Source organism: Aquarana catesbeiana, linkage group LG02, assembly GCF_042186555.1.
Source record: "Aquarana catesbeiana isolate 2022-GZ linkage group LG02, ASM4218655v1, whole genome shotgun sequence".
Lineage (NCBI taxonomy): Eukaryota > Metazoa > Chordata > Amphibia > Anura > Ranidae > Aquarana > Aquarana catesbeiana.
The window spans coordinates 238745209-238772264 of record NC_133325.1 but is presented as its reverse complement, the minus strand read 5'-3'; the positions used below and the strand labels follow the sequence as shown (position 1 = coordinate 238772264).

General features: G+C 40.0%; 1 protein-coding gene across 2 annotated transcripts in view; it reads left to right on the top strand.

The window, feature by feature from the left end:
* Window positions 1-24179, top strand: part of TBC1D4 (TBC1 domain family member 4) — a 265438-nt gene extending 241259 nt beyond the window's left edge. For both annotated transcript variants that reach the window (XM_073614264.1, XM_073614263.1), the window contains 7 exons: window positions 4821-4976; window positions 5879-6037; window positions 6774-7018; window positions 11081-11240; window positions 18454-18623; window positions 19188-19364; window positions 21128-24179. In XM_073614264.1, coding sequence (XP_073470365.1) covers window positions 4821-4976; window positions 5879-6037; window positions 6774-7018; window positions 11081-11240; window positions 18454-18623; window positions 19188-19364; window positions 21128-21361 — 1301 coding nt within the window. In that variant the 3' untranslated portion in view covers window positions 21362-24179. The remainder of the gene's footprint in view (window positions 1-4820; window positions 4977-5878; window positions 6038-6773; window positions 7019-11080; window positions 11241-18453; window positions 18624-19187; window positions 19365-21127) is intronic.
* Window positions 24180-27056: the final 2877 nt, after the last annotated feature.

The following is a 27056-nucleotide window of genomic DNA, read 5'->3' as shown; positions in this document are numbered from 1 at the left end:
AACCATTCTAATAGGTGCAACTCAAGTCGCTCCGACTTAGAAAAAGGTTCCTGCACTACTTTGGGGCGACTTCAGAGCAGCTTGCATTGACTTCTATTAACAAAGTCGTTTACAAGCCGCGCTGAGGTTGCGCTGTGTACGAGGTGACTTCAGAGTTGGATGACTTTGAAGCTGCCCCTGTGTGAACCAGCACTTATTAATAATAATGTCTGTGTACTATTGTTTAACTAATGCCTTATGCACTTGTACAATAGGTGGGTAAGGGTAAAAGCCTTAGTGAAAGTGCAGTAACCATTCAGGTTTTTTAGTAAAATTGACCAGTTGCTGTGGGTTACTTGATTTTTGTGAATGCCTTACTAAGTATGTCCATCCACTAAAAGCGTTATATGTCATTTGCTAAACAGTCTCAGAATTAAAGTGCTACCAAAACTAAAAAATTTCTGAGACAAAATACTGTATATTCATTCTTATGTTAACATTAAATGATACCATTACAGTTTTGAAGATCTACTAAAAGCATGTTTATTAGATCAAGAAATTCAATACACACATTGTTTGACAGTCATTTTATTTGTCATAGTGTGTTCTAGTAGTGAACACTTTGTATATATAATTCAAGTAGTCAAAATCTTCCATTGCCCTGACCATCCTAGGTAACATTTGACTTCATGAAACACTCCCACACCCATAAAAAAAAGGTATACTTATACTTTTTCAGACATCTTCAGCATGGTACAATTCTGTCACAGGTCCTATTTGCCCTCTAATTCCCCTGTTGGGAACCATGCTGCTGTACTCTCTGACAATTAGGACTGTGCTGCCCATAAGGACTATTGAAGTGACTTCCTCAGGCAGCACTCATAAAGGCATGGTGGGGCTTTTTTAGGCTTTTTTTCCCCTCTGTTTTTACCTGGGCGTCTGGCCAATAACACACCTCCTGTTGTATTACAGTGCCTCCACTCTGGATGAAGGGACACAGGGGAACCTTTGGACAGCAGTATTGTCAGTCTTTGGGAAGGGGGATGTTGGATGTACTAGCGGATTTAATTATACTAACAAAACTCCAGCTAATACTTTATAAGCAGTTATAGCAAATAGTTTTGTTCCTTTTGGGATAAAGGTTTTGCATAAAGAAATAAAAGCTGATCATTGTAGGCACCGCTGCCAGTGTTAAATGATGCATTCTGCTGCAGAGCGTGTTCTGTTTAAAAACAGCAGACTTACAGGTGAGATCACCGGATAAAAATAGAAGAAAGCCTAAAAAATAAAATGAATGCAGCCATCACATCTAACAAATGGTAAGCTGCAATATAATGTTTGTTTTGGGTTTAATACCACTCTAAGGTTATGAAAGGTTGCCAGAGGCATGACATAATTATTTTGGCTGCAGAAATCGTTCTCCCATGGTGGTCAGACAGGTTTTCTTTGCTGAAAAGGAGGATTTCAGTTCAGACAGAGCTAAGCATTGGTTATAAAAGGTCCACTTTAAAGTAGAACTGTGAGCAGGCTATGGACATTTAAATATTTACATATTTTTAAAAAGCAGTAAATAAGCTTGAAAGGAAAGTTTAATTAAAAATAGTAAACATGTTACACTTACCTGCCCTGTGCAGTTGTTTTGCATAGAGCAGCCCGAATCCTCCTTTTCTCTGGTCCCTCGCCAGTGCTCCTGGCCCCTCCCTCCTGTCGAGTGCTCCCACAGCAAGCAGCTTGCTATAGGGGCACCCGAGCTGAGCTGAAGCTCTGTGTCTCCATTCAGACATGGAGCCGCGGTTCGGCCCCGTCTTCTTCTCTCTCTCCCCATTGGCCCAATGGTACCGCTGCTGTGTCTCAGGCAATCGGGAGGGAGAGTCCCGGAGGGCGAGGCACTTGTGCACATTGCTGGATGGGGCTCAAGTAAGTATTAGGGGGCTGAGGGGGGCTGCTGCACACAGAAAGTTTTTTAATCTTAAGGCATAGCATTACAATAAAAAAAAAAAACTGCTTTTAGAATCACTTTAAATCAAATCCACCCTGACATCCATCCCTGCAGATGCAGGCATTGTGGCTAATTCATCCTCAAAGTTCACAGCAAAAACACTTTTTTTTGTTTTCTGTAACTTTAGCCTGGCCTCTTGTCCAGTGCCTTAGCAGTCTCTCAGCCTTCTAAACCAAAATGTAATCAAAGAACTGATGCACAGGTGGGCTGGAGGGGGGAGCAGAGTCGCAAACCTCACTTTAACAAATTCACTGATTCACTTTCTAAATTTGAGGTACAGAGGTCAGCAAAGGCTTGTTTTAAAATGTAAATTTCTGCAATACGTGCATATGTAACCATGTTTTGTTTCTTCACAAATGCTGCAAGTACAGAAAAATACCAACAGAAAACCAACAAGCACAAGCTCTTAACTTTCTATAGTCAGCAGGCAATTCTGCTTCTCTGCTTCTGTTACAAATTCTAAGCATTCTTATCAGCGCTACCTGAGTTTTCCCCTTGGGACAACAAAAAATATCCTTGCAATGCCCCCCCCCCCCCCCCACTGCAAAGGTTTAAATAATCCTTAAGTCTGGGGGGTTGTGGAAAAGGCAGTATTATTTACCTCCCTCCCCTCTCTCTCCATCCATGGAACTGGGCCACCTCAGCCTCCTTTTTGTGAGCTGCTGCTCCCATGGCTACACTCCTGCCTCCACCATATGCAGTACAAAGCTAATAGCCCTGCACTTTACGTGATGACTAAGAAACTCCGCACACAAACTGGAGCTTCGATGAGAAATTTTCAAAATGCCGACACGGGCGCAGAGAGAGGCACCATAAAAAGCAGTGGTGCCCTGCCCATAGGGGGCGCAGGGGTGCCCCCCCAAAACTACTCATAAAAAAAAATACTGACTCTAAGTGTGTGTAGGATGCCGAACACACAGGTGTATGGAAAGCATGACATGCTGCAATCACTGAAAAAGAAAAAAATAATGGCCCTTTAAGTGTATGCAGAGCACCGGACACACAGCTGCTATGGGAAGCATGACGTGTTTGCAATCAAGAAGCTCTATTGGCTTCTTTTAGAAAGTCCTCGGGGCACAGAGCTCTGCACCCAGAACACTCCCTCTATAGCACTGTACCCTGCTGTGGATAGTGATTAAGCGGGTCCTGTGCCTTCACTTCCGGTTTCTGACTCATCCCGGCTGGTCCGAAGGTGGATGACAGGCGACTTGCTGTGAGAGTATGAGGGAGGGAAAGGGGGGACATCTAATGTAAAGGGCAGCTCTGATGGCGACACCTGCTGTAAAGGGCAGCTCTGATGGCGACATCTGCTGTAAAGGGGGGCTCTGATGGTGACATCTGATGTAAAGGAGGGGTCTGATTTGGGACATCTGCTGTAAAGGGGGGCTCTGATGGGGATCTCTGATTGGGGACATCTGCTGTAAAGGGGGGCTCTGATGGTGACATCTGCTGTAAAGGGTGGGCTTTGATGGTGACATCTGCTGTAAAGGGTGGGCTCTGATGGTAACAGCTGCTGTAAAGGGGGGCTCTGATGGGAACATATGCTGTAAAGGGGGGCTCTGATGGGGACATCTGATGTAAAGGGGGGCTCTGGTGACATCTGCATATGACGGACACAGTGAGGCTGCATTTGATGGTCACAGTTTTATCTAGCAGTAATGATACATAATCACCTGATAAATGGCTATTTACAGTCCTGCATTACTAACAGTTTAATTTTTTAGTTTGTTTGCACCCCCCCAAGAAAATTTGAGCACCAGCCGTCCACTGATAAAAAGGTCTAAAGCGGAAGGAGAGGCAGCATGAAAGTATGTAAAAGTTCCTATTTAATTAAACTATTTCAGGTTTTCATGTCCTTTTCTATGAAAGGAAGGGGTGATTCTTTTTAAAGAGGAAGACATTCTAGGAGATCAACAAGAATTTTTATGTACTTGCATCGTTTTACAGAGTTAGGTCATAAGGAATTACAGGATAAGTTCACCTTAAAAAAAATTAAATAAATGGACCTCTTTTTGCAGGTAAAAAAAGTGTATTTATTATTTATATTTTTTTTCTAGGAACTTGCAAAACACTGACCCTGCGATCAGCAGATCATGGGTGCAGTACAGGACTCCTGTAGTCTGTCTGTGTAAGCCAGGGATATGCAGTTAGCGGACCTCCAGCTGTTGCAGAACTACAAGTCCCATGAGGCATAGCAAGACTCTGACAGCACAAGCATGACACCCTGAGGCAGAGGCATGATGGGAGTTGTAGTTTTACAACAGCTGGAGGTCCGCTAATTGCATATCCCTGGTGTAAGCTGTACATCGTATAAGAGCAGGCAGTACATACTGACAGGAGGAAACAATGAAGTACCTAGAGCGCTCTTTGAGAACTACAAGCTGACAGCCGCAAAGCCTAGGCTAAATTTGGCAGCATTAGCATGGGCTGTTTAACGAACGAAAAACTCTATGGTTATTTAGTTTTGCCTAAATAATGTCTTTTTAAAGAACATAAAAGGCTTTTATTTGGTACCATGATTTATTAAAAGGTACCCTGTCCTTACTTTTGTTATAGGCTGACAGATGTGAAAAAATGTAAAATTAAAAAAAAAAAAACTTTTAAATCATTTTTCTAATTTCTAATAATGTAGTATTTTTACTAAGGCAACCATATCTGACTACTACACTATTAAAAGACATGAATGCCCATAGCCTGGCTGCTTTTCTACTTTATATACAGCTGAGTGAACCATTGTCTTTAATGTGGATTATTTGGATTATTTTTTATTTTTACAACCTGAAATAGATTTGTCATATATGCTTGTACGTAATTGAATTTACTTATAATATTTTTTTACCAGCAAGCCGGGATGAACTTCAGTCTAGAAAAATTAAACTGGATTATGATGAAGTTGGACTTTGTCAAAAAGAAGTTTTAAACCTCTGGGATAAAATGTTAAACTGCAGAACAAAAATCCGGTTTGACATGGAAGAGATATATGCCACATTGAAAGAAGGTAAAGACCCTTTTACATTACCTAGTGAGTAGAGTTGAAAAAAGACACACATCTGCCAGGCTTAATTAGGAAAAAAAGGGGAAGGCAGAAATAAAAATAATTACTTCCGAATTCCCAAAACAACCAGATACACCCTATAGACACATTCTACAATGTTATTTTTCATAAATGTTAATAGCCATTTTAATTTTTTAATTTGGAAACGCATCCAACAATTTTCTAAATGCTGAAATGGCTAGACCCAGCTCCTAGGGTGTTTTCCACTAGTTCACAGCTGTTACTGTAAATAACCCTTTCTGTATGCAGAAGCTAATCCTCTTTTGCTCCTAGGTGCAAAAGGTGCCGTCCTGTTCATTATGATGGCCTTAAATGGAATAATTATGCAGTACTATATGAGCCATTTATATAGTTCTAAATGCTGAAATGGCTAGACCCAGCTCCTAGGGTGTTTTCCACTAGTTCACAGCTGTTACTGTAAATAACCCTTTCTGTATGCAGAAGCTAATCCTCTTTTGCTCCTAGGTGCAAAAGGTGCCGTCCTGTTCATTATGATGGCCTTAAATGGAATAATTATGCAGTACTATATGAGCCATTTATATAGTTATAAAAGTTGATCATATCCCTGTTTAATTGCCTCTTCTCAGCGGTTTATACATTTAGTTAATCTAACTTTTCCTCCTACTCTAGCTGCGATCTTTCATGCCACTTATTAACTTAGTTGCCCTTTTCTGTACTCTGTACATTTCCACAATCATCATAACTAATAGTAAAAGAAACACAGAAAACTGTAACCTAACATGTTTATTACTAATGAGCAAAGAAAAATATTGCACTTTGCCCATTTTAATGTTATTCATATTCTAGATCTCTCTAAATATGTTTATTTTTTTTAATTTAATTAGGTGTTTCAAAAAGCAAGCGTGGGGAAATATGGCAGTTTCTCTCTGTGCAGTATCGTCTAAGGCACAGACTGCCAAGCAAACAGCAGCCTCCAGATACAACATATGCCGATCTTTTGAAACAACTTACTGCCCAACAGCATGCTATCCTTGTTGACCTTGGTATGTGGACATTTATTTACCAAAATCATTAGTCCATCTCTCAAACTACTCAAAATAAAGCTTAGTTATTTCATGTGAATGCATCAAACTGAGACCTTTAAATAAATCTAAAGAAATCTCAAGTCATCTTTAACATGTTAAGTTTAAACATTTTTAATCTTCATTAAAGCGGTTGTGAAGACACGCATTTTTTTCCCCTAAACTAATAAACATGCTATACTTGCCTACTCAGCACAGAGCAGTCTCCTATCTCCTCTTTTGGGGTTCCCTCCTCTTCTCTGAGTGCCCCAGTAACAAGCTGTGTGCAGTGCTTTTGCAGATGGGCACAGTGCAGGATCTAGAGAGGACTCAGGTAAGGATTATGGGGGGGTGCAATGGGAGCTGATATTGGAAGGTCTTTTACCTTAATGCACAGAATGCATTAAGGTAAAAAACGCTATGCCTTTACAACCACTTTAAATCTGCAGCGATTATTAATGTCTAAGTCCTATTATGGAGGCACTTGTTGTTTTTCTATATTGTCTTCCCTGTGCTGCCACCCTGTCACATCTCCTTCCAATGTAGACTTTGCTGTGCCAACATTCATTGTGTACACATGTTCTGCCATTGTTGCCAAGACCAACCAGACCTTTTTTACTGTTTACTGTTATTTACAATAGTGGAAGTTATATTTAAGTGTATCAGATGTGTTTGTATTGATGTGAAATGTTTATTTATAAATGCACTTATTCAACAGGAAGAACGTTTCCGACCCATTCATATTTTTCCACACAGTTGGGGGCAGGCCAGTTGTCTTTATATAACCTTCTTAAAGCATATTCTTTGTTGGACCAAGAAGTTGGCTACTGTCAAGGAATCAGCTTTGTGGCCGGGGTTCTTCTCTTACACATGAGCGAACAGCAAGCGTTTGAAATGTTGAAGTTTCTTATGTACGACCTTGGCTTCCGTAAGCAGTACCGGCCAGATATGATATCTCTTCAGGTAATCTTTTTCAACACACTTTTTATTTATTTGTTTATTTTTTGCATTCACAATTAACAGATTTTATAAGGGGTATAAGAGCTTTATGTTTCTGAGGATATTTGAGCCTTTGCCAAAAGTGCCTGCTAGTCTGAGGAGTTGGAGGTTATGAGGATGAAAGGCAACAGAAAGGAGAAGGTGGGACCGAGGAAACGGGAGGGGGTGATGAGGGGTGGGGATAGTGAATGTGGGGTGGGAAGGGGAAAAGCTAAGTCAGGCGCAGCAGTTTACAAACATCCAAGCTAGGTAGCGCCGTTCATGATGGAGCTCTAAACCCTTTGTAATATGTAAAGATAGTGTAGCCAGATGGACTATGTTGCTTTAAACTTTTCCTCAGTGTTCCTGTGGGAAGAGATCAAATCTACAATGGTCATGATTTTGTTCAGTTTTCCTAGCCTTAGAGATACCAGAGGTGTGGTAGTTTGTTTCCAGAAAATTGGAATACAGTCCCTAGCTACATTGAGCAGGTGTATTGTGAGGGAGGATTTTTAGAGAGGCCTCATTAAGGTGGAGGAGGTAGGTAGCTGGGTCATCACCCAGGGAGTAATCGTTGAAACAATGTATGACTTCTTTAACTATTGGCCAGAAGGGTCTGATTTTATCACCTTCCCAGAACGTTTGCAGCATCATACATGGGTGTCTTTCATACTGCCAATACACATCCGGGGTGTGTTTGTTCAGGTTGTGCAGATGAGAACTGTGTACCAGTGGGAGAGGATTTTATATTTCTGCTCTTACAATGTATTTGTAATAAAGACTTTTTGAGAAAGCATAAGTAGGTTCTCATATTGCTAGGGTTGGAATGTGATTGAGAGGCCTGCTTCCCATTTTCTGCTGAATAAGGGGGGTGAAATCATTAGATGGAGCTAACAGTTCTTTGTATAGGAGAGACTGAGTCTCCAGATGTTCAAAAGGGGGGTAAGGGTGTGATATGATCCAGGCAGGAATGAAGCAGTCATTAAAAAATGGCAGAGCTTAATGGAGCTTTAAAGCGGTTGTAAAAGCTTATTAATAAACATGGAATACTTACCTGCCCTGTGCAATGGTAGCTCTGAACCTTCTCTTCTGGGGTCCCCCACCAGTGCTCTTGGCTCCTCTTATTTTGTGTGTGCCTCCATAGCAAGCCATATGGTATGGGGGTACACCTGTGGGCTCGCCCCGCTCTCTCCTCACAGGATTTGATTGACAGCAGCAGGAACCATTGTACCAAATGCCTCTAGACTGTCTTTGGCTTTTTTTCTCCTTGGATAGGGTAGAGATACTAGAATCCAGTCAGGATCTTGAGGGGACTCTGTGGGTGAGGGAAGATTGTAGAGCTTGGTGTAGAAGTTCTACAATTCTGCTGCTACTGTATGCCTGATGGCTTGGTAAATATGGAGTCTGAAGACGTAGCAAGTAGGATCAGGCTTGTGGGTCCCAGGTGACCCTGGCTAGCAGTTTACTGGGATTATTGCTTATTTGAAAGAAGGTCCCCTAACCAGGGAGGACAAACAAAAAAAGCAAGGATGAACTTTTAAGGTACCCAGAACATAATTGTGAATAAAATCAATCTATTCAATACGAAGATAAAGAATATTAAAATGTATATATTTTTTTTTATTGTATTTTACATTGTCATACTATCGCTTCACTATTCAGATTTTTCCCCAGCCTACACGTGTCTGCTTAAACAAAGTATTTATCTGAGTATAGTAGCCTATTGATCTAGAATCTCTCTGCTGTATTGACATTTGACATAGGTGGAGAGATGGAGAGCAAAAGCAACATGTTTCCCCTCTTCAGGAGTATGAATGAGGCCTTCTCTAAAATAAATATAAAGTACAGATAAAAACAATTGGTCTGTTGTCCTTTTTATACATTAATAATCGTAATGCCCTTATCATTTTACATACTTTATATATACTGTACAATATGGAACAAAAGTTAAATCGGACTATTCACTCTTAAAAACTTTCCTATGTTGGGCTTTACTGATAGATCTTGATATATACTCTGCCTTCCAGTTTCCTGAAATCTATGCCTGTTGTGGGACAATAAATTTATAATTTTTATCAAGTTGGATAGTGTTATATAACATCTTCAATTATATAATAACATATTTTGACATTTATTGTTGGCTTGTACAGGGTTTATTTAGTAAACTGGAACAAAATATCTTGTTTATGCCAGATTGTTTGTATGATGTAAGCATCCCACAACGGTCAATCCTGCATAATTGGGTCCCCTTTTTCTTTGGTCAGCAATACCTCTGTGCTTGCCCAGGGAATATTTTTAAAGATACACACCTTGTTTGAGCAGACCGGTGTAGGCTGGGGACAAATCTGAATAAGTGAATTAAAGGTAATATAATCAAAAGAATGTGTATTTAAATTTTTATTTTATCTTTGTATTGAATAAAAATGTATTATTATAGGTACTTGTATAGTGCCATCAATTTACGCAGCGCTTTACACATATATTGTACATTCACATCAGTCCCTGCACTCAAGGAGCTTACAATCGAAGGTCCCTAACTCGCATTCATACATACACATACTAGGGCCAATTTAGACAGGAGACAATTAACCTACCACCATGACTTTGGAGTGTGGAAACCCACGCAGGTACAGGGAGAACATTCAAACTTAAAGCAGGTAATGCCGTGGTTGGGATTTGAACCAACGCCCTTAGTGCTGCTGAATGATGGATTTGCTTAATTCACAATTGTGTCTTGGGTATCTTTAAAAGTTCATCTTTGTTTTTTTGTTTTCTGCATTTGGTATGAGGTACCCTTACTATGTTAGACCACTCACCACCAAATTACTTTAGCGATTATGATCACACTGTTAGATTTGGAGATAGGGGAGGAGCTATGGTACTAGCATTGGTACAAGTTTTGTAATATGGTAAATTTGTCTTTCCTAAAATGTGTTTCTTGTAGATAAAGTATTTGAGTTCCTATTTTCTTGAAATCAGAATCCAGAGTTTTTTTGGGATTAAGGCCCTTGTAACTGTCTGTGGCATGATGCCCAAATAAGTGGGATTTCGCAGGTGGGAATGTTGGTGAAAAGTGTGTCCAGGATAGAGTTGGTGGGATATAGTAAGGGATGTGGACTTAGAAGAAGGAAGACAGGTAAGAGAGGGGAGATAGATGGTAGGAAGTTGGGGAGAAAAGGGAGGAGTAGGGTGAGGAAGAGCACTCTAGCAAGTGTGTGGTTTGGCAGAGTATGGTAGAGGAGGAAGTGGGATCTCATATTCTAGAATCCTGAAAGGCTGGAGTACCTTGCTCAGGACTGTCAGAACACATCTTTATCAGAATTGGGCTTCACTCGTATGTCAGAGCATGGAAAACATCATCTGTCACAGTGCCACAACAAAATTTTCAAATGGGTGGGGGGAGTGTTGAGGTGTGCAAAGTATATATTTTGACATGGCTTCGCTTTAGAAGATCGTTCTGTTTTGCAGAATTATCTTGTTCACTTCTCAACCATTGAGTTTAGGCCCAGTACAGAAATATACTTGGCCATTTTTATAGAGGTTGCATAGGGTTCCAAAGTGTAAAATCCTACCTGTCATTTGGAATCCGCAGGTTCCACAGCACTGTGATCGATCCTCACCTGCAAATCTTGAGATGGGCCTGTGGTGTATATGGGTGACATCACCACATTCTTCAGGAAATGTGAATAATGATTATGCTGACATGCAGGTCACCTTCACCTGATACAGGATTTAGAACCAGAGCAGTATGTGATTTGCTAATTCCATGTGACGTATAGTTTTATCAACAGTTTTACTAGGAAAAGGTTTCAGAAAATGCAAGCATTTTAACATTTACGGTTGTATCAAATTCACAAGTGTATGTTTACTTTTGGGGACGCTCTCATCCTATGCCTCCCTAAAGTGGACCTAATGTTGGAGTTCCTCTATCAGATGTAGTGTTTAAGCCCTGAGTTACACTTTAATGTACATTCTGTTTTTACTACTGTTACCGTAGATCTGCAGCAGATGTAGCGTGTGTAATATTCATTTCATTTTTGGTGGCAGATTCAAATGTACCAACTTTCCCGGCTTCTTCATGACTACCACAGAGACCTCTACAATCATCTGGAAGAGAATGAGATTAGTCCAAGCCTTTATGCTGCTCCATGGTTTTTGACATTATTTGCCTCACAATTTCCCCTTGGATTTGTTGCCAGAGTTTTCGGTAAGACTGCAAGGCTTGCATGTCTGCCTGTTTGTAACTTGTACAACGTGTAGTAATTAAGTTCGTAACAATCAAATAAGTTTGGCACATTAGTCCTGCTATTTACTCTGTTAAGCTGCCCATAGATGAGTCCCTTTTTTTTTTGTTCAACCAGGGGGTTGAACAAAAACTGACCGGATTCTCCCATCCGCATACTCGATGTGGAAGGAGAACACCCCCCCCCCCCCCGCCGAGCTATTGTATTCTGGCAACGGGGAGACTTTCCTGCCATCACAATCACATACACTGATCAGCGTTGGCAGCTATAGAATGCAGCGCTGATCAAGCGGGGAAAATTCAGCAGCATGGTTGCACAAAAGCTGGTCCGTAAATTGACTTCAGTACAGCCACAGTGCCTATAAATGGATCAAAATTTGTCCGGTTTCTGCTGAACCATCTATCCTATCCTGAACCACCTATCCATGTATGGACAGCTTTATTCTGAGCTTTTACTGCATAAGCCTGTAGCCAGGTCATTTGGCTCATGTTTTTCTGTAGTCGTCATGACCCTGATCACTATTGAACTTATGTGATTACTTATTAATCTGTCAGCTCTGTATCCTTTTGCCAGACATTCGCTAAATGACTTTCCATCCAGCCTTCTTTTTGAAACTGAATTTCTTCAGACGCTGATAAACATGTTTTTTCTGCCTATTTGCTTCTAACTGTCAAATCCATAGCCCTATTTTTGTGTTTTTATGAGTATAGAATAAATAAAAAGTTGCTTGAAAATGATCTATGTTTTTAAAAGCTAGAAACATCTAGAAACGTTTTATTTATGACCAGAAGCCAAGTTTAGGACCTTCCAAAATGTTCCAAATGTCACAAATTGCAGTCTTTACCATCTCTATCAAGTTGAACTGTCTTTTTCTCCCTCTTGTGGGAGAACTCATGGCCTTCTCTATAGACATGTGAACTGGGAGAGCTATTGTTTGCACTAACAATGTCACACCTAAGGCAAGGGGATGGGACTTAATGCAAACAGGACTCTTGCACATTTATGAAATTCCAGAGGCTGCCATATTGGAGTGCTGTTGACATGATGGTGTTTCACACTCAGTCCTACATTTGCACTGGTATCCAAGTCCGAAGTCTCCTTCCCATTCTTCCAGGCACAATCTCTGTATAATATCTCTTTTGCCAGGCTTCTCACTAATTGTCAAACATGCTAGATAATATAATGTGATATAATGCAAGTATATTGCCAACAGTTCTAGCTCCCATCAATGCCAGGACTTGCTAAGAGTTTTGCTTCAGTCTTCTTGTTGACCGAGCCGCGTTGTCAATTATTCTCCATTGTTCGTTCTGTCAGTCCTGAGCAGACCAACCTCTCTAGTGGCTGCAGAACCTCACACCTTCTTCTGCTCTCATTTAGGGACTCTCATTCTGGAACTCCATCAGACTTTATCCTTGGTGATAATTGAGCCCAAAACACTATTGCAGCAAGGCTCAAGCTGCTATATTGCTCCATGTAAGGTTGGAGAATGTACTTGTTAAGGAAATGCTACATTAAGGATTGCCTCCTGTGATGGATTGAAGCAGAAGGCTAGTGTGAATAAAGCCTATGACTTCAATGATCAGTTACTTTGTTGTAGAAAAGCAGAGTGGACGTTGCCTGAACATAGTTGTGCTCAATAGTTTGCATACCCTGGCAGAAATCATAAAATGTTGGCATTGATATTAAAAATGACTGATCATGCCAAAAAAAACTGTATTTTATTTAGGGATAGTTATATAAAGCCATTTATTATCACATAGTTGTTTGGCTCCTTTTTAAATCATAATGATAACAGAAATTGCCCAAATGGCCCTGATCAAAGTTTACATACCCTGGAATGTTTGGCCTTGGTACAGACACACAAGGTGACACACACAGGTTAAAAGGGTAATTAAAGGTTAATTTCCAAAATCTGTTGCTTCTTAAGTTGTAGTTAGTATCTGTGTATAACTAGTCAATGAGTTTGTTAGCTCTCACGTGGATGCATTGAGCAGGCTAGATACTGAGCCATGGGGAGCAGAGAAGAACGGTCAAAAGACCTGCATAACAAGCTAATGGAATTTTATAAAGATGTAAAAGAATATAAAAACATATCCATAACCTTGAATATGGCAGTCATTTCAATCACTTATTAAGAAGTTGAAAATTCAGGGAGCTCTTGATACCAAGCTAAGGTCAGGTATACTAAGAAAGATTGCTACCACAACTGCAAGAAGAATTGTTCGGGATACAAAGGAAAACCCACAGATAACCTCAGGAGAAATACAGGCCACTCTAAAAAACAAAAAGACAGTGTGGTTGTATCAAGGAGCACAATATGACCATATTTGAACAAAAATGATCTGCATGGTCGAATTACCAGAGAGAGGCCTTTACTGCGCCAATCCAGCAAAAAACCTGGTTACAATATGCCCGACACCACCTTGACATACCTCAGCTTCTTGCACACTAATCTGGAGTGACGAGACCAAAATAGAGCTTTATGCTCACAACCATAAGCGCTATGTTTGGAGAGGGGTCAACAAGGCCTATAGCGACAAGATTACCAACCCACTGTAAAGCATAATAATCAAAAAAAACGCGCTACAAGATTAAGTGCATGAATGTGAATGAACCCACAAAATGAAAAATTAATGAAAAATAATCAATAAGTGTGACCAAACACTATTATAAATAAAAAACAGTGTAATAAGTCCCAACAAAATCGTGGAAAAATGAAAATCAATAGTGACTTGAAATCACAAAAATGATAATAAATGTCACCAGTGGTGATTAATATAAGTTCATCAATAAACACCCAGTGAGAAATCTGCCACCTGAAAAAATGCGAGCTTACCAAAGGCAAGCTTTATATCAGCTTATATGTGGAATTCCCACTCAGTGGGAACAACACCTTCAATCTCTTCACAGAGGGAGAACAAACAGGAACTCTCCGTCCGGTGAATCCAAATGGTCAGCAGGGGGAACCTCATCTGCTGCCTCTTCCAACAATGTCTCCTGTGTAGTGTCAACACATGTATTTAATCTTGTAGCGCGGTTGTTTTGATTATTTTGATTTATTTATTTTGTATGCCCACAATTAGAACTGCAGCTCAATTTATTGGGAAGCGCGGTAATTTTGGTTATATTTCTACTCTTATATATACCACTGTAAAGCATGGTGGTGGCTTACTTATATTTGGGGGGGGTGAGCTCTAAGGGCACAGGGAATGCTGTGAAAATGTATGGCAAGGTGAATGCAGCATGTTATCAGGAAATGGCAGACAATTTGAATTCTTCTGCACAAAAGCAGCTCATGGGAGGCTCTAGGACTTTCCAGCATGGCAATGACCCTAAGCACAAGACCAATTTGACCCTCCAGTGGTTACAGCAGAAAAAGGTAAAGGTTCTGGAAAGGCTGTCAGTCTCCTGACCCTAATAGCTACACCACCTGCAAGAATCCAGAGCCTTATAGACAACTATTACAAAAGACTGCATGCTGTCATCGATGCTAAAGGGGGCAATACACAGTATTAAAAACTAAGGGGATGCAGACTTTTGAACAGGGGTCATTCATTTTTTTTCTTGTTGCCGTGTTTTGTTTTTACTGTTTTCTTTAAAAATGGTACATATTGTATATTACCAATTGTCCAAAGGTATCCAAACTTTTGAGCACAACTGTATTCTAGTTTCCTCCAGCGCCTAAACTCCCGTCAGTTTCAAAGCTACTGTTCAGCCAAAAAACAGCTTGTGTGGCTTACCTGCTTTGACCTTTATTTTGCATCAGCCTGTCAGTTAAAGGATTTAATTTTTTTGGTGAAAGTAAAAACCCCTTTGATAAGGAAATACTCAAAATTTATGTAGAGCAGTATGGTAGTTTAAGCCTTACTGCACTGGGGTTCAGGGACAATATCTGATGGAGTTTGAGTGAGGGCAGACAAAGGTTCAGGACTGTTAGAAATAATCCTGTAGAATACTGACTGATAGCCAGGCTTGGACAGCAGAAAATGCAGAATTGATTGTGTGGGACTCTAACCGAGTGTGTGTGGGTTTAAGTTCTGGTGAGCTGTCAGTCTTATAATAACTATCCAGATGATGATGTGACTATGCTGGCAGCTTCAAATAGCGTATTGTACGTGGTTTATTGTTGGCATGAATAAAGCATCACTGGCACGATATCCAATCCTGCATAAAGTAACCTAGTGCAAGGTTCTTATAGTTCAATTCTTGACGACTAGTGCAAAAGCTTAGCAAAGTTTTTGACTGCATAATTGTTGTTTGGATATACAAATCAAATTAAAACATGCAAAATAGTGATGTGATTTTAAAGAAAACCTGTCATGAAAAAAAATCCATATGCCGCCTTTGATTATATACGCCTATAAAATGCCAGTTGGCTGGTTGTCATTCTAATCCGGTGATTTTAGCTCTTTGAATCACTGACTTTGAACAAGACACCGCTCTGACTTGCCATTTTAGAAAGAAGGTCACCAATGGTCGCTCAAATAGTGCTCTTATGATAGGCTTCCTTTAAGTGACTTCTGAGTCTCTGTTAGGGCTTAGTGCAAGCTGGGCTTTTCCTGTCCTGGCTTTGATGATTAGAACATCTCTTCGTGAGCAGAATTAAAGTAGAACTACAGGGAACACTTTTTTTTTTTTTTTTTTTGGATATAGTAAGGGAGAGTTATAACTCCTGTCAGGTTTTTTTTTCCATTTGTGTACCGTAGTGAAGATTTCCCTTCACTTCTTGTCCCATAGCCAAAAAGGAAGTGAGAGGTGATCCTTCCAAAGTGAGGGACTACCTGGTTTGCCACCAGGGTCACCACAACTAGTGTGCCCCTTTGGAAGATTTTCCTTCTATTTCTGTTCTGGTGGTAACCCAAAATTTGGGATTTTCTTTTACTTTCACTTTTGGTGATAGCGGTATATAGGACAAATAGGGAGTGGTAATCTTCCTAACTGGGTCACTGACAGCGATAAAAAAACTGAGGTTTTCTAATCCCTCTTCACTCTATCCAAAAATTAAAAAAATTTAATTTTGCCTTTAGTTACACTTTAACCACTTGCCATCAAATCATGTACCTGGTACGTCATTTGACTTTGAGTGGTTGTACTGGGGTGATGCCTGCAGCTGCAGGCATCATGCCGGTACAGTTTTTTTAGAGTGGACGGTCAGCTCTCTTGTAATAGCAACCGGAGCAGCTAACTAGCCACTCAGTTGCTATTACAAGCAGCGGGAGGGGGCATATCCCTCTCCCGTCACCTTCTGCAGGTCTCTCGGGATCTCCAGTCCCACCAGGAAACCCAAACTATGATGATATGACATCACTTCCGGTTTACCTGGCTGTCATTGGTGCCAGTTTTGAAAATGTAATTTACTAAAAATCTTGGCATTTTGAATGCTTTGAAGTGCAAATGAGGGATTTGGGGTCTTATTGATCCCAGATCCCTCCATAAAGCGTACCTGTCACAAAGATGTTCACATTCCTTGTGACAGCAATAAAAGTGATAAAAAAAATAAAAATAAAGCAACAGTGTAAAAAAAATAAAAATGAATAAAAGACAATTTAAAGTGACCCCGTCTCCATGTGCTAGCTCGCAAAGGTTAACACATACGTCGGTCATGCACACAAACCGTGATCATCCCCACACGTGAGGTATCGCCGTGAACGTCAGATCATGGGCAGTAATTCCTAGTACTAGACCTCCTTTGTAGATAAAGTGGTAACCTGTAAAGGCTTTTAAAGTGTCTGCTATGTATAGTAAAGTTTACGTTGTGTGTCGCCGCTGCACGGCATGTACAATTTTAAAGCGTGACCTGTTTGGTATCTATTTACTCAGCGTGCCATCATATTTTATGTTTTACAAAAAAACCTAGGTTATGTATTGTTTATTTTTTTTGCATTCAAATTTAAAAATGTGTATTTTATCCCCAAAAATTGCATTTGAAAAACCACTGTTCAAATTCCTTGTCCTCTGCTTTCAAAAATATATGTTTGGGGTTTCTAAGTACTTTTCTAGCAAAAAACAAAAACAAAAAAAACCCAGATTTTCACATGTATACAAAAAGTGCCAGAAAATGCCTGGTCTTCAAGTGGTTACGTTCTTGCTCCCAGCTAATTCTTATGTTTGTAATTGGTTATTATTCCAGCTCACATTTTCAATATTGAAGGATCATGAGTTTAGTAATGTTACTATTGGCAATCTAGATCATTTCTGTGTTACAAAGTTCAAACATGGATAACTGTAGCTAAAAACAACTAAGGCCCCTTTCACACTTGTGCGACTTCAAAATCGCGCAATTTTACCGCAATTTTGCGGCCGCGATTTGGGAGCAGTACTACTTTGTACGACTTTGTCACAACTTTGGCATTAACCATTCTCAGCTTGTGCTTACAAAGTCGTACTAAAATTGTGTCTATATTATTCAGGTACGATTTGCATGCTAATTAAGGGTTTAACATTGAGGTCTATGGACATCAACTCGCATTGAAGTTGGACCAAAGTAGTGCAAGGACTACTTTGAAGTCGGCATGACTTAAAGTCGTGCCAATATGAATGGTAGTCATTGAAAATCATGGAGAATGACTTGTCATACGATTTTGCAGTACAAAATCGTGGGACAAGTCGTATAAGTGTGAAAGGGGCCTAAAACTAAATGTTATTGAATTAGTGGAAAGGAAACCATTTAAAGTATTATTAGCATGACCTGTTTTTTACATAGTTCTAGCATATTTTTCAGCACTTTACGGTCAATGTAATACAGAGCAACGCATGAAAGACCCTGACACCTGAGACTGCAAAGCAGTGCAAGTGTTAGCAGCAGATGTGAAAAATATTTGCCATATAAACCAAAGCCATTTGTAGACTTTTAAAATCTAAAAAAAATTACCCCACACTTCAATCCCCTCTCAGTACTATTTTGTGAACGACCAAAACATGTCCTCATTGGAAGATACACCCTCATCCCCTGTTCTGGTGCCAACTGTAACTCATCACCATTGCCATCACCTTGTGTCTTGGCGATGATAGGATGAAGAGAGATGGTAAATCTGCTCAACAGAGAGACAGACAGCAATAAAACCTGACATAGTTCCAATCTGTCCCTAATCTATCTAAAACTAAAAAGACGTTTTGGCTATACATACTATATACTGCATTTGATTAATCATATGTGTGTACACATTTTCTCCTCAGATATTATTTTTGTCCAAGGAACTGAAGTAATTTTCAAAGTAGCCATTTGTCTTCTCGGAAACAATAAAGAACAGATCATGGCATGTGACAACTTTGAGAGTATTGTGGATTTTCTGAAGATCAATATACCCGATATGACAAAGGACACTATGGAGAAAGTTATCACACAGGTAACCTGTTTTTTTAGCACAAATAGGATTGTGGCAAATAAATTTTTTCAGTGACTACATTTTGTTTTTACAAAAAAAACAGTCTGCTATGTTACCATAAACACTGTATTCTGTTGTATTAATTGAAATTATGTATTTGTTATGCAGTTTGTTATGGGATTACAATAAAATCACAGTTACTTAGATCAGTTCGTAGCCAAAGCAACGGGTTCACTTCAAAGCTGGTATGAGGAGACCTACATAAGCTACAAATCAGTCCTAGTCAAAGCTTACACCAGAGTATTCCCCGCCACATGTGACAGCACTGAGGCCTTAGTGATGAGTTGCTAAGGACCACTGCTGTCATGAGGAAGAAAAGTCACATGCTTGACCATTCCTGCAAGTACTGGGTGCAGTAGACAGCTAAAACATCCACAGTAAACCCTTCTTTAACATCCTAGCCCCTGTAAGGATTTAGCAGTACTAGAAGCCAAATATTTTCAACAATAACTTGCAGTATAATCGTTTTTGTCGATATCGTGGAGGCAATATTTGTTAAATTCAGGTTTTAACTTTTTAATGTAGGTATTTGAAATGGACATTTCCAAACAACTCCATGCTTATGAGGTTGAGTATCATGTAATTAATGATGAGATGTTGGAAGCCTCTAATTCCTGTGATGACGCAGAGTCCTTCCATAAGCTAGAAAAGGCCAATAGTCAACTAAAAAGGCAAAACATGGACCTTCTGGAAAAACTACAGGTAAGCAAAAAGCACTGTGCCTGAAGAGTTTAAATAGAATGGAAATGAATGTCTACTTTCTGGGACATTTAAACAATGCCTGGTTCTGTAGTATTTTAATTGAAGCCAATTAAAAAAAAAATGCATTGTCTACTTGAGCTGCTCAAATTCCATCTGCTAGAATATAAAATTAAAAAAGGAAGCAATAGCTGATTTTTAGTTTTTAATTAGTATTATTATTTTTTTTTTTGTAATGTTTACTAGAAAATAAAATAGTTTTTCATGTGCCTATGGCCTTGGGGGGGGAGTCGGTACAAGTCTGATCATTGGAGGGCAGGCAGTCTGTTTTCCCAGAACTGACCACACTGGGATGGATGTACTCTCATGCCCTGCATGGTCAGTTTAAAATAGGAAAGCAGAGGGACTGGCAGGATCAGCAGGGATTTTACACAAAGGAGGAACTACAAAGAGAACAGGATACTTTTTAACACAAGTGCATGGTACAGCAGACACGTATCAGGAATATCAAATGTTAGAGTAACTTCTACTTTAACGTAGAACTCCATGTAAAAAAAAAGTGTCTCCCATGCAGTGGAGCTGTGCCCATACTGCATACTCTGGAAAACCGCACTCCCCCATGTCCAGATGTGGACTGTTCCTGCCGTTCTTAAAGTGGATGTAAACCCTCTCCTATACCCAGTGAAGTCAGCAGCCTCAGATGATACACAGAGATTAAACCAATCTCCCTACATGAGTTTTACATGTATATCTGCTGTCTTCAGCTTTATATGTGGTGTAGAAAGTGCACATCCTGTTAGAATTTTCTTTTCCTGTTCCAGCAGGAGGAGGGGGGTCTTGCCATACACTGAGACAGCTGATTGGAGGAAAAGCACGCACCCCCTCTCCTCATAAGCAGAGACTTGCAGAGCTGTGCTGTGAATGGACCAGCTCTTTTCTAATTTTATTTATAGCACCCGCCCTGACACAAATTTCAGGCTGGGTTTTATCACAGTTGACATAGAACTTGTCAGAAGTTATCATGCTGATAACAGAATAAGCGCTCTTTCACATGGACGATCCGTATGTCCGTTTTTCATCCTTCCGGTTTCGGATGAAAAACGGACATACATGTATCCCTATGGAGCGTCCGATGTCAGCGGTGACATGTCCGCTGACATCCGACCCGCTCCGATCCGAAAAGTGTAACGGAGGAAAACCCTACTTTTCCATCCCTCATCATCCGATCCCCCATAGGGGAGAGCGGCGCTCTGACAGGTCCGTCGCTGCACAGTGTGCAGCGACGGACCTGTCATCTTCCTGCTCAGCGGGGATCGGCGGAGCGATCCCCGCTGAGCGAGCGGGTGTTCACGGGGCGGATCATCACTGATCCGCCCCGTGTGAAAGAGCCCTAACTGAGAAGGAGAAAACCACTGGACTTTAAAGAGAGATAAGAAAACACTGCAGATATATGTGCCCAGCTCACATTTCATGAATTGTGTTTACATTCACTTTAAGTCCAGAGCTGGTCTATGGGCTTGATGACATCAGGGACAGTCCATGCACCAGAACACTGGGGGTGATGGCAGGGACTGGCCTTGGGCTCAGAGGATCAACAGATTAGGCAAGTATATCTCCGCTCTCCTCACCAACAAAAACGAGCAGTTAACCCATGCAGTGCGGGCACAGCCCCACTGCATGGGATAAAACATTATATGCTTCTTTAATGGATGCTGCACCCTCCTAGAAGTCATTAGCTTACTCTTGTCATTTTCTTTCCATAATAGGTAGCTCACACCAAGATTCAGAATCTGGAAACCAATGTTGAAACAATTTTATCTCGAGAAAGCAAAATGAGAAACTTGATCCGCTCTCTGGAACAAGAAAAATCAGCGTATCAAAGGGCTGTGGAGCAAATGAGGAAATATGTGCCAGCCCATGTACTGACAGACTGTGAACTTTTGCTAAAGGATCTTAACTGTAGCCCAAACAGCAAAACAAAGACCGGAAGTAAGCAATAAACATACAGCTAGTGCCGCTCCGGCATGAGGCAACGTTGTTTCCTAAAAAAACCAAAAGCAATTCATGCATGCTCTGATGGAGGACTGTGGATTCAATGCATGATCATGTACTTTCACCGGTGTTGGGGCTTTTAACGTGCACAGATTTATTATGACTGGAGTAGCCTACAGCCTTTAATTAAAATCACAAAACATCAGATTACTTACAGAGATTGCCTCTGTAATTTCTGTATGCAAAAAAAAAAAAAGTAATTGTATACATTACTAAAAAGGGAAAAGCAATTTGTTTTCATGTGTACATTTCCAAGCTGACACCTGAAGTCACCAATCAGAGATTAGACATATATCAACTGTCAGTTGCAGAGAACACTTCATAGGAAGAGTAACAATACTTGAAAATGAATGATATTTCCCAAAGAACAGCATGGTTCACACATCTGGTGTGGATATCTTGTATGAACTGCTATTTGTGCCTGTCATGATTCCACTGACATTTGTTACACACGTAGAGTTTTTATTAAGGAATCACTACGTCATGATTAATGAATGGACAATATATTGGTTGCCTATATTTTGTGTATTTTTATTGGCACTGTTTTAATGTTGGCTAGATATAAGCCTCCAGCACTTGTAATAAGGTCAGAATTTCATAGCAACCTGTGTTGGTCACATCAATAAAGTTGTATGAATGACCCTTGAAGTTTAAATCCTGCCACATATAGGTGATAAAGAGAAAATATAGGACCTGGAGAAAGAAAAAAAGGTGTTGTCATAGTAACTAGATTTTTTTTTTTCAGATCGGATGCATCAAAACATATAGATAAACGGCAAATTACTTGTCTATCAGTATTAAGTTTAGGGCAGCAGTGCCCATATGAGCCTGCTGTTAAGCTTGAAACTTACTTTAGACCAAGTACAAGCGGTCCCCGGGATACAAACAAGGTTCTGTAGGCTTGTTCTTAAGTTGAATTTGTATGAAAGTTGGAACAAGTACATTTTTTTAAGTGTAACTCCAGCCAAATTTTTTTTTTAACGTTTTTTGGATAGCATAGGGAAGCGGTTAACATCCCTATAATGTTTGTTTTGCCGTCTGTGCCCCTGTTCAGAAGATTTCATCTCACTTTCTGTCTCTGACAATAGGATTTTGAAAAATGTGGGTTGTTGTGGAAACAGGGTTTGGTGAAAAAGCTTCAGTGGAGACTCCTTTTTCCCATTAAACTCTTACAGGAGCGAATTTCCCTTCCTAGGGGTAGATTTACTCACTTCCTGTTGTCTCCCAATGTTTGGAAGTATGAGTCGTTTGTAAATCGGTTGTTATGGGGAAAGACTACAAGCATTGAACTTATTCTCTCTAGAGAAGAGACGCTTGAGAGGGGATATGGTAGCGATATTCAAATACCTTACTGGTGAACCTAGCATAGGGCAAAAACTTTTTATGGGGAGGGAGTTTAAAAAGACACGCGGCCATTCATTGAAACTGGAAGAGAAGCCGTTTAACCTTAAACTGTATAGAGGGTTCTTTACTGTCAGAGTGGTAAGGGTGTGGAATTCTTTTCCACAAGCAGTGGTATCAGCAGAGGGAGCATTGATAGTTTAAAAAAAAAAAAACTATTAGATGGGCATCTTATCAATCACAACATGCAGGGATATGGGATTTACTATTGACATAAACACACACAAACTACAGGTTGAACTGGATTGACTGGTGTCTTTTTTTCAACCTTACTGACTATGTAACTGTGTATGTAACCTGAGGACTGCCTGTAATGTTAAAGCAAACCTGTTAGTAACAGAGGTTGCATAAACTGGTAGCTTATAGTGTAAACATTAGTTTTGGATGGATGTGCCCTCCAGCAATGCTCTCCTAAAGTGTATCCACTTCCTAGCAGTGAAGCTAATTTATGTCCCCATCCCTCAGCGCAATGCTTCAGCGGCCTCTCACAAGTCCTGGTATTGCCATGTGGAGGCATGTCTATAAATATGCAAATAGTGACTTTGAGAGAGTCCCTATCTATGTAGTATTTAGGACAATGAAGGGTAGTGATGGGGACATACGCTGACAGCTTATGCCGTCCACTAACAAATTAAGACCTGTGTTATCCACAGGTATACGTTTTGCAACAGAACTACAGGAACACTTAAGTGATATTTTCAGGCAGTCACTGGGAATGCAATCAAAGCCAAAACTGATTAAAAAAAGGTAAGGTTTTGCACATATGCAAGTGGGTACCCCAATTGTGTTATCTAGTTCATAGATTTAAAATTGGTATATACAAGTTTGACAAGTTTGGTGGCAGTAAGTACCTACAGATGTAGTAGAAAATTGAGTTTTTCTTTTTTTTTTTTTTAACTCAAAATTGTGTAAAAATGCCTATAATTGTTTGACTGAGACAAGCAAAACCGTTAAACATGATTCAGAAATAAAAGACTTCTGGAAATTTCGAGATCCATACTATGAAGTCTGAAAAAAACATTTAGGGAGGGTTTTATTTTTAAAAATCTGATTTGTAAGTGTTTTAATACTTTCCAGGGGGTTATATATGGAGATCTATAGGTTTTTTATGGATGGAGCAGAATTCAGTTTTCTGTCTGGCATACAGAATTATCATGAAAATGCTCCTTTTATAGAACAGCAGCAGAGTTATCACTTGCAAACAAAGTACTAAGAAAGGTACAAAGAATTGAAATAGTCGTTCTCCAAAATTAGGATGCATAAAGTTACAATTAACAACTACAAAAACACTGTCCGGGTACTATACAGGTGTGGGTTACTGTGTTTTGTACTTCTGATCTACAAATAAATGCAAATTAGACTGGAGTTGTGATTTTTCTGTTGGTAAGAATAATACATGAATGTGTTATATTCATTGTTTTACTTTAACCTATGAAGAAACTTTTATATTTGTTTCATTCTTACAGTGATTCATTTTTAGCATACAGTTTTAAAGTAAGTCTGTACTGAAGGAAGTGTGAAGACTCTCAGTGCTAAACTCTTTCAGAATGCGCTGGTTGCCTGGCTTTTTATTACTTAAACCAATGGCCCAGGGTGGCCTTCGTATTTAACTTTGTACTGAACATTAATTTATCTGTTGCAAAATCTCCACAAAGGGGATGTAGACAAAAATAAAAAAGCATCTACCCCCTTTCCCTATCTATTTTAAAATGAAAGCAGTTGTGGCTGGAATTTTACTTTAAAGTGTTACTAAACCCAATAATATGAAAATAGTTAATCCCCTTCTTTACCAGTGTCATTTACACAGTAATCAGTGCATTTTTATAGCACTGATCACTGTATAAATGTCAATGGTCCCAAAAATGTGTCAAACGTGTCCGATCTGTCCATCGCAATACCGCAAAAAATTGCAGATCACTGCCATTACTAGTAAAAAAAAATAAATAATAATAATAATAAAAATGCCATAAATCTTTCCCATAGTTTGTAGACGCTATAACATTTTTGCACAAACCAATCAATATACGCTTTTTTTTTTCTCAAAAATTGTCGCTTTTTTTGTGTATAGCGCAAAAAATAAAAATCGCAGAGGTGATCAAATAGCACCAAAAAAAGCTCTATTTGTGGGAAAAAAAGGATGCAAATTTCGTTTGGGTACAGCATTGCTTGACCGCTCAATTACCAGTTAAAGCGATGCAGTGCCAAATTGTAAAAAGTGCTCTGGTCAGGAAGGGGGTAACACCTTCTGGGGCTGAAGTAGTTAAAGGAATGCTGTGATAACAAAACAGACCACCTTTGCTGGTCTCCTTCTGAAATTAGTAGTTGCCAGACTGTAATGCAGACTCTTTTAGTTCAATGTTTGCTATGTAACTGACTAGTTATGCTACCCTTTTAAAGTAACCCATTCAGTTATGTAAAACATCTATTAGGAAGTTCCCTGTAAGACCCCTTTCACACTGAGGCGCTTTACAAGCGATACAGCGCTAAAAATAGCTCCTGTAAAGAGCCGCTCCTGTCTCTCCAGTGTGAAAGCCAGAGTGCTTTCTCACTGGAGTGGTGCACTTGCAGGACATTAAAAAAACTCCTGCAAGCAGCATCTTTGGAGCAGTGTATACACCGCTCCTTCACCACTCCTGGCCATTGAAATCAATGGGGCAGCGCGGCTATACCACCGGCATAGCGCTGCTGCAGCAGTGCTTTGCGGTGGTTTTAACCCTTTCTCGGGCGCCAGCGAGGGGGGGTAAAAGCACCCTGCTAGCGGCCGAATAGCTCCGCAAAATTGACGGTAAAGCACCACTAAAAATAGCGGCTCTTTACTGCCGATGCACCCACCGCCCCAGTGTGAAAGGGGCCTAATAGAAGTGCTGTCATACTCACATCTCTGGCGGCCTGTGGCTCCCATTGAACCACAGTGTTAGATGCTGAAGAATCTGACTAAGCCTGCAACCTTGGAATGCAAAGTAGGGGCCATGTTCCTAAATGAAAAATTGCGCTGCGCTTAGGTGTGCGTCCTATGTGTATGTGTACCACAGTGATGCCATATACTATAAAATTAATATATAAAAAAGTTATCCCTCATTCCTCTTAAAGTGCAATGTGCAAATAATTTAGGTTATCTCAACCTATAATAAACTCTGCATACATAAATAAACAAACCAATTCATCAAAAGTGGTTGCGCTCACCTTAGAGCGTGTGACACAGTGTTCAGCTGCGTCAAAAGACGCTGTGGAGCCACCCCTGGGCTCAGTGTGGTTAATAACAACGACCTCCAATCAGGCTCTCTATGGCTCCATAGGCATCATACCAAAAAATAGAAAGGACTATATAGTGTAATATCACCGAGGAGGGGCCAGGACGGAGCGAACAGCACAGAGCTGAGTTGAGAGAATCCAGTACCCCGCAGCACGCCGTTTAGCGTTTTTGAGACCTGTATTGTATGGTGCACAGAAGCACCTATAAAATGTGAGTACCCCAGTATGGGGATTGGGTATATATATTTAATAAAATGGTTTGGCGATATTACACTATATAGCCCTTTCTATTTTTTGGTATGATGCCTATGGAGCCATAGAGAGCCTGATTGGAGGTCGTTGTTATTAACCACACTGAGCCCAGGGGTGGCTCCAGAGCCCAGGGGTGGCTGATGCAGCTGAACACTGTGTCACACGCTCTAAGGTGAGCGCAACCACTTTGGGGGTCACTGAGGCACATCACGGCATGTTTATGGCACTTTGACTCAGCACGTTGGACCAACTGGATATTTATTTTTTGAACACTTTATGCACAAAACTTCTTTTGGAACTTTTTTCTGAACACTGTTATAGGAAGCTTTGTTGGAGGATTTTTTCACTAGTAAGGATTACGTTGTTTATTTAAATATCACCTGTCACTCATATGGATGTATTTGAGTTTTGCATGTGACACTTGTATAGAGTATTGCTAAGAGCGCACGTTTTTTTTATTTTTTTTCATTTGTTGATCTCATGCAGGGTTATTGATGAATAGGTATTATTGCACTTTTTTGATGAATTGGTTTGTTTATTTAAGTATGCAGAGTTTATTATAATTTGAGATAACCTAAATTATTTGCACATTGCACTTTAAGAGGAATGATAGATAACTTTTTTTTATATATTAATTTTATAGTATATAGTATCACTGTGGTTCACATACACATAGGACGCACCCCTAAGCGCATAAATTTTTCATTTATGTTTAGTGCACGGCCATGAATACGTGAT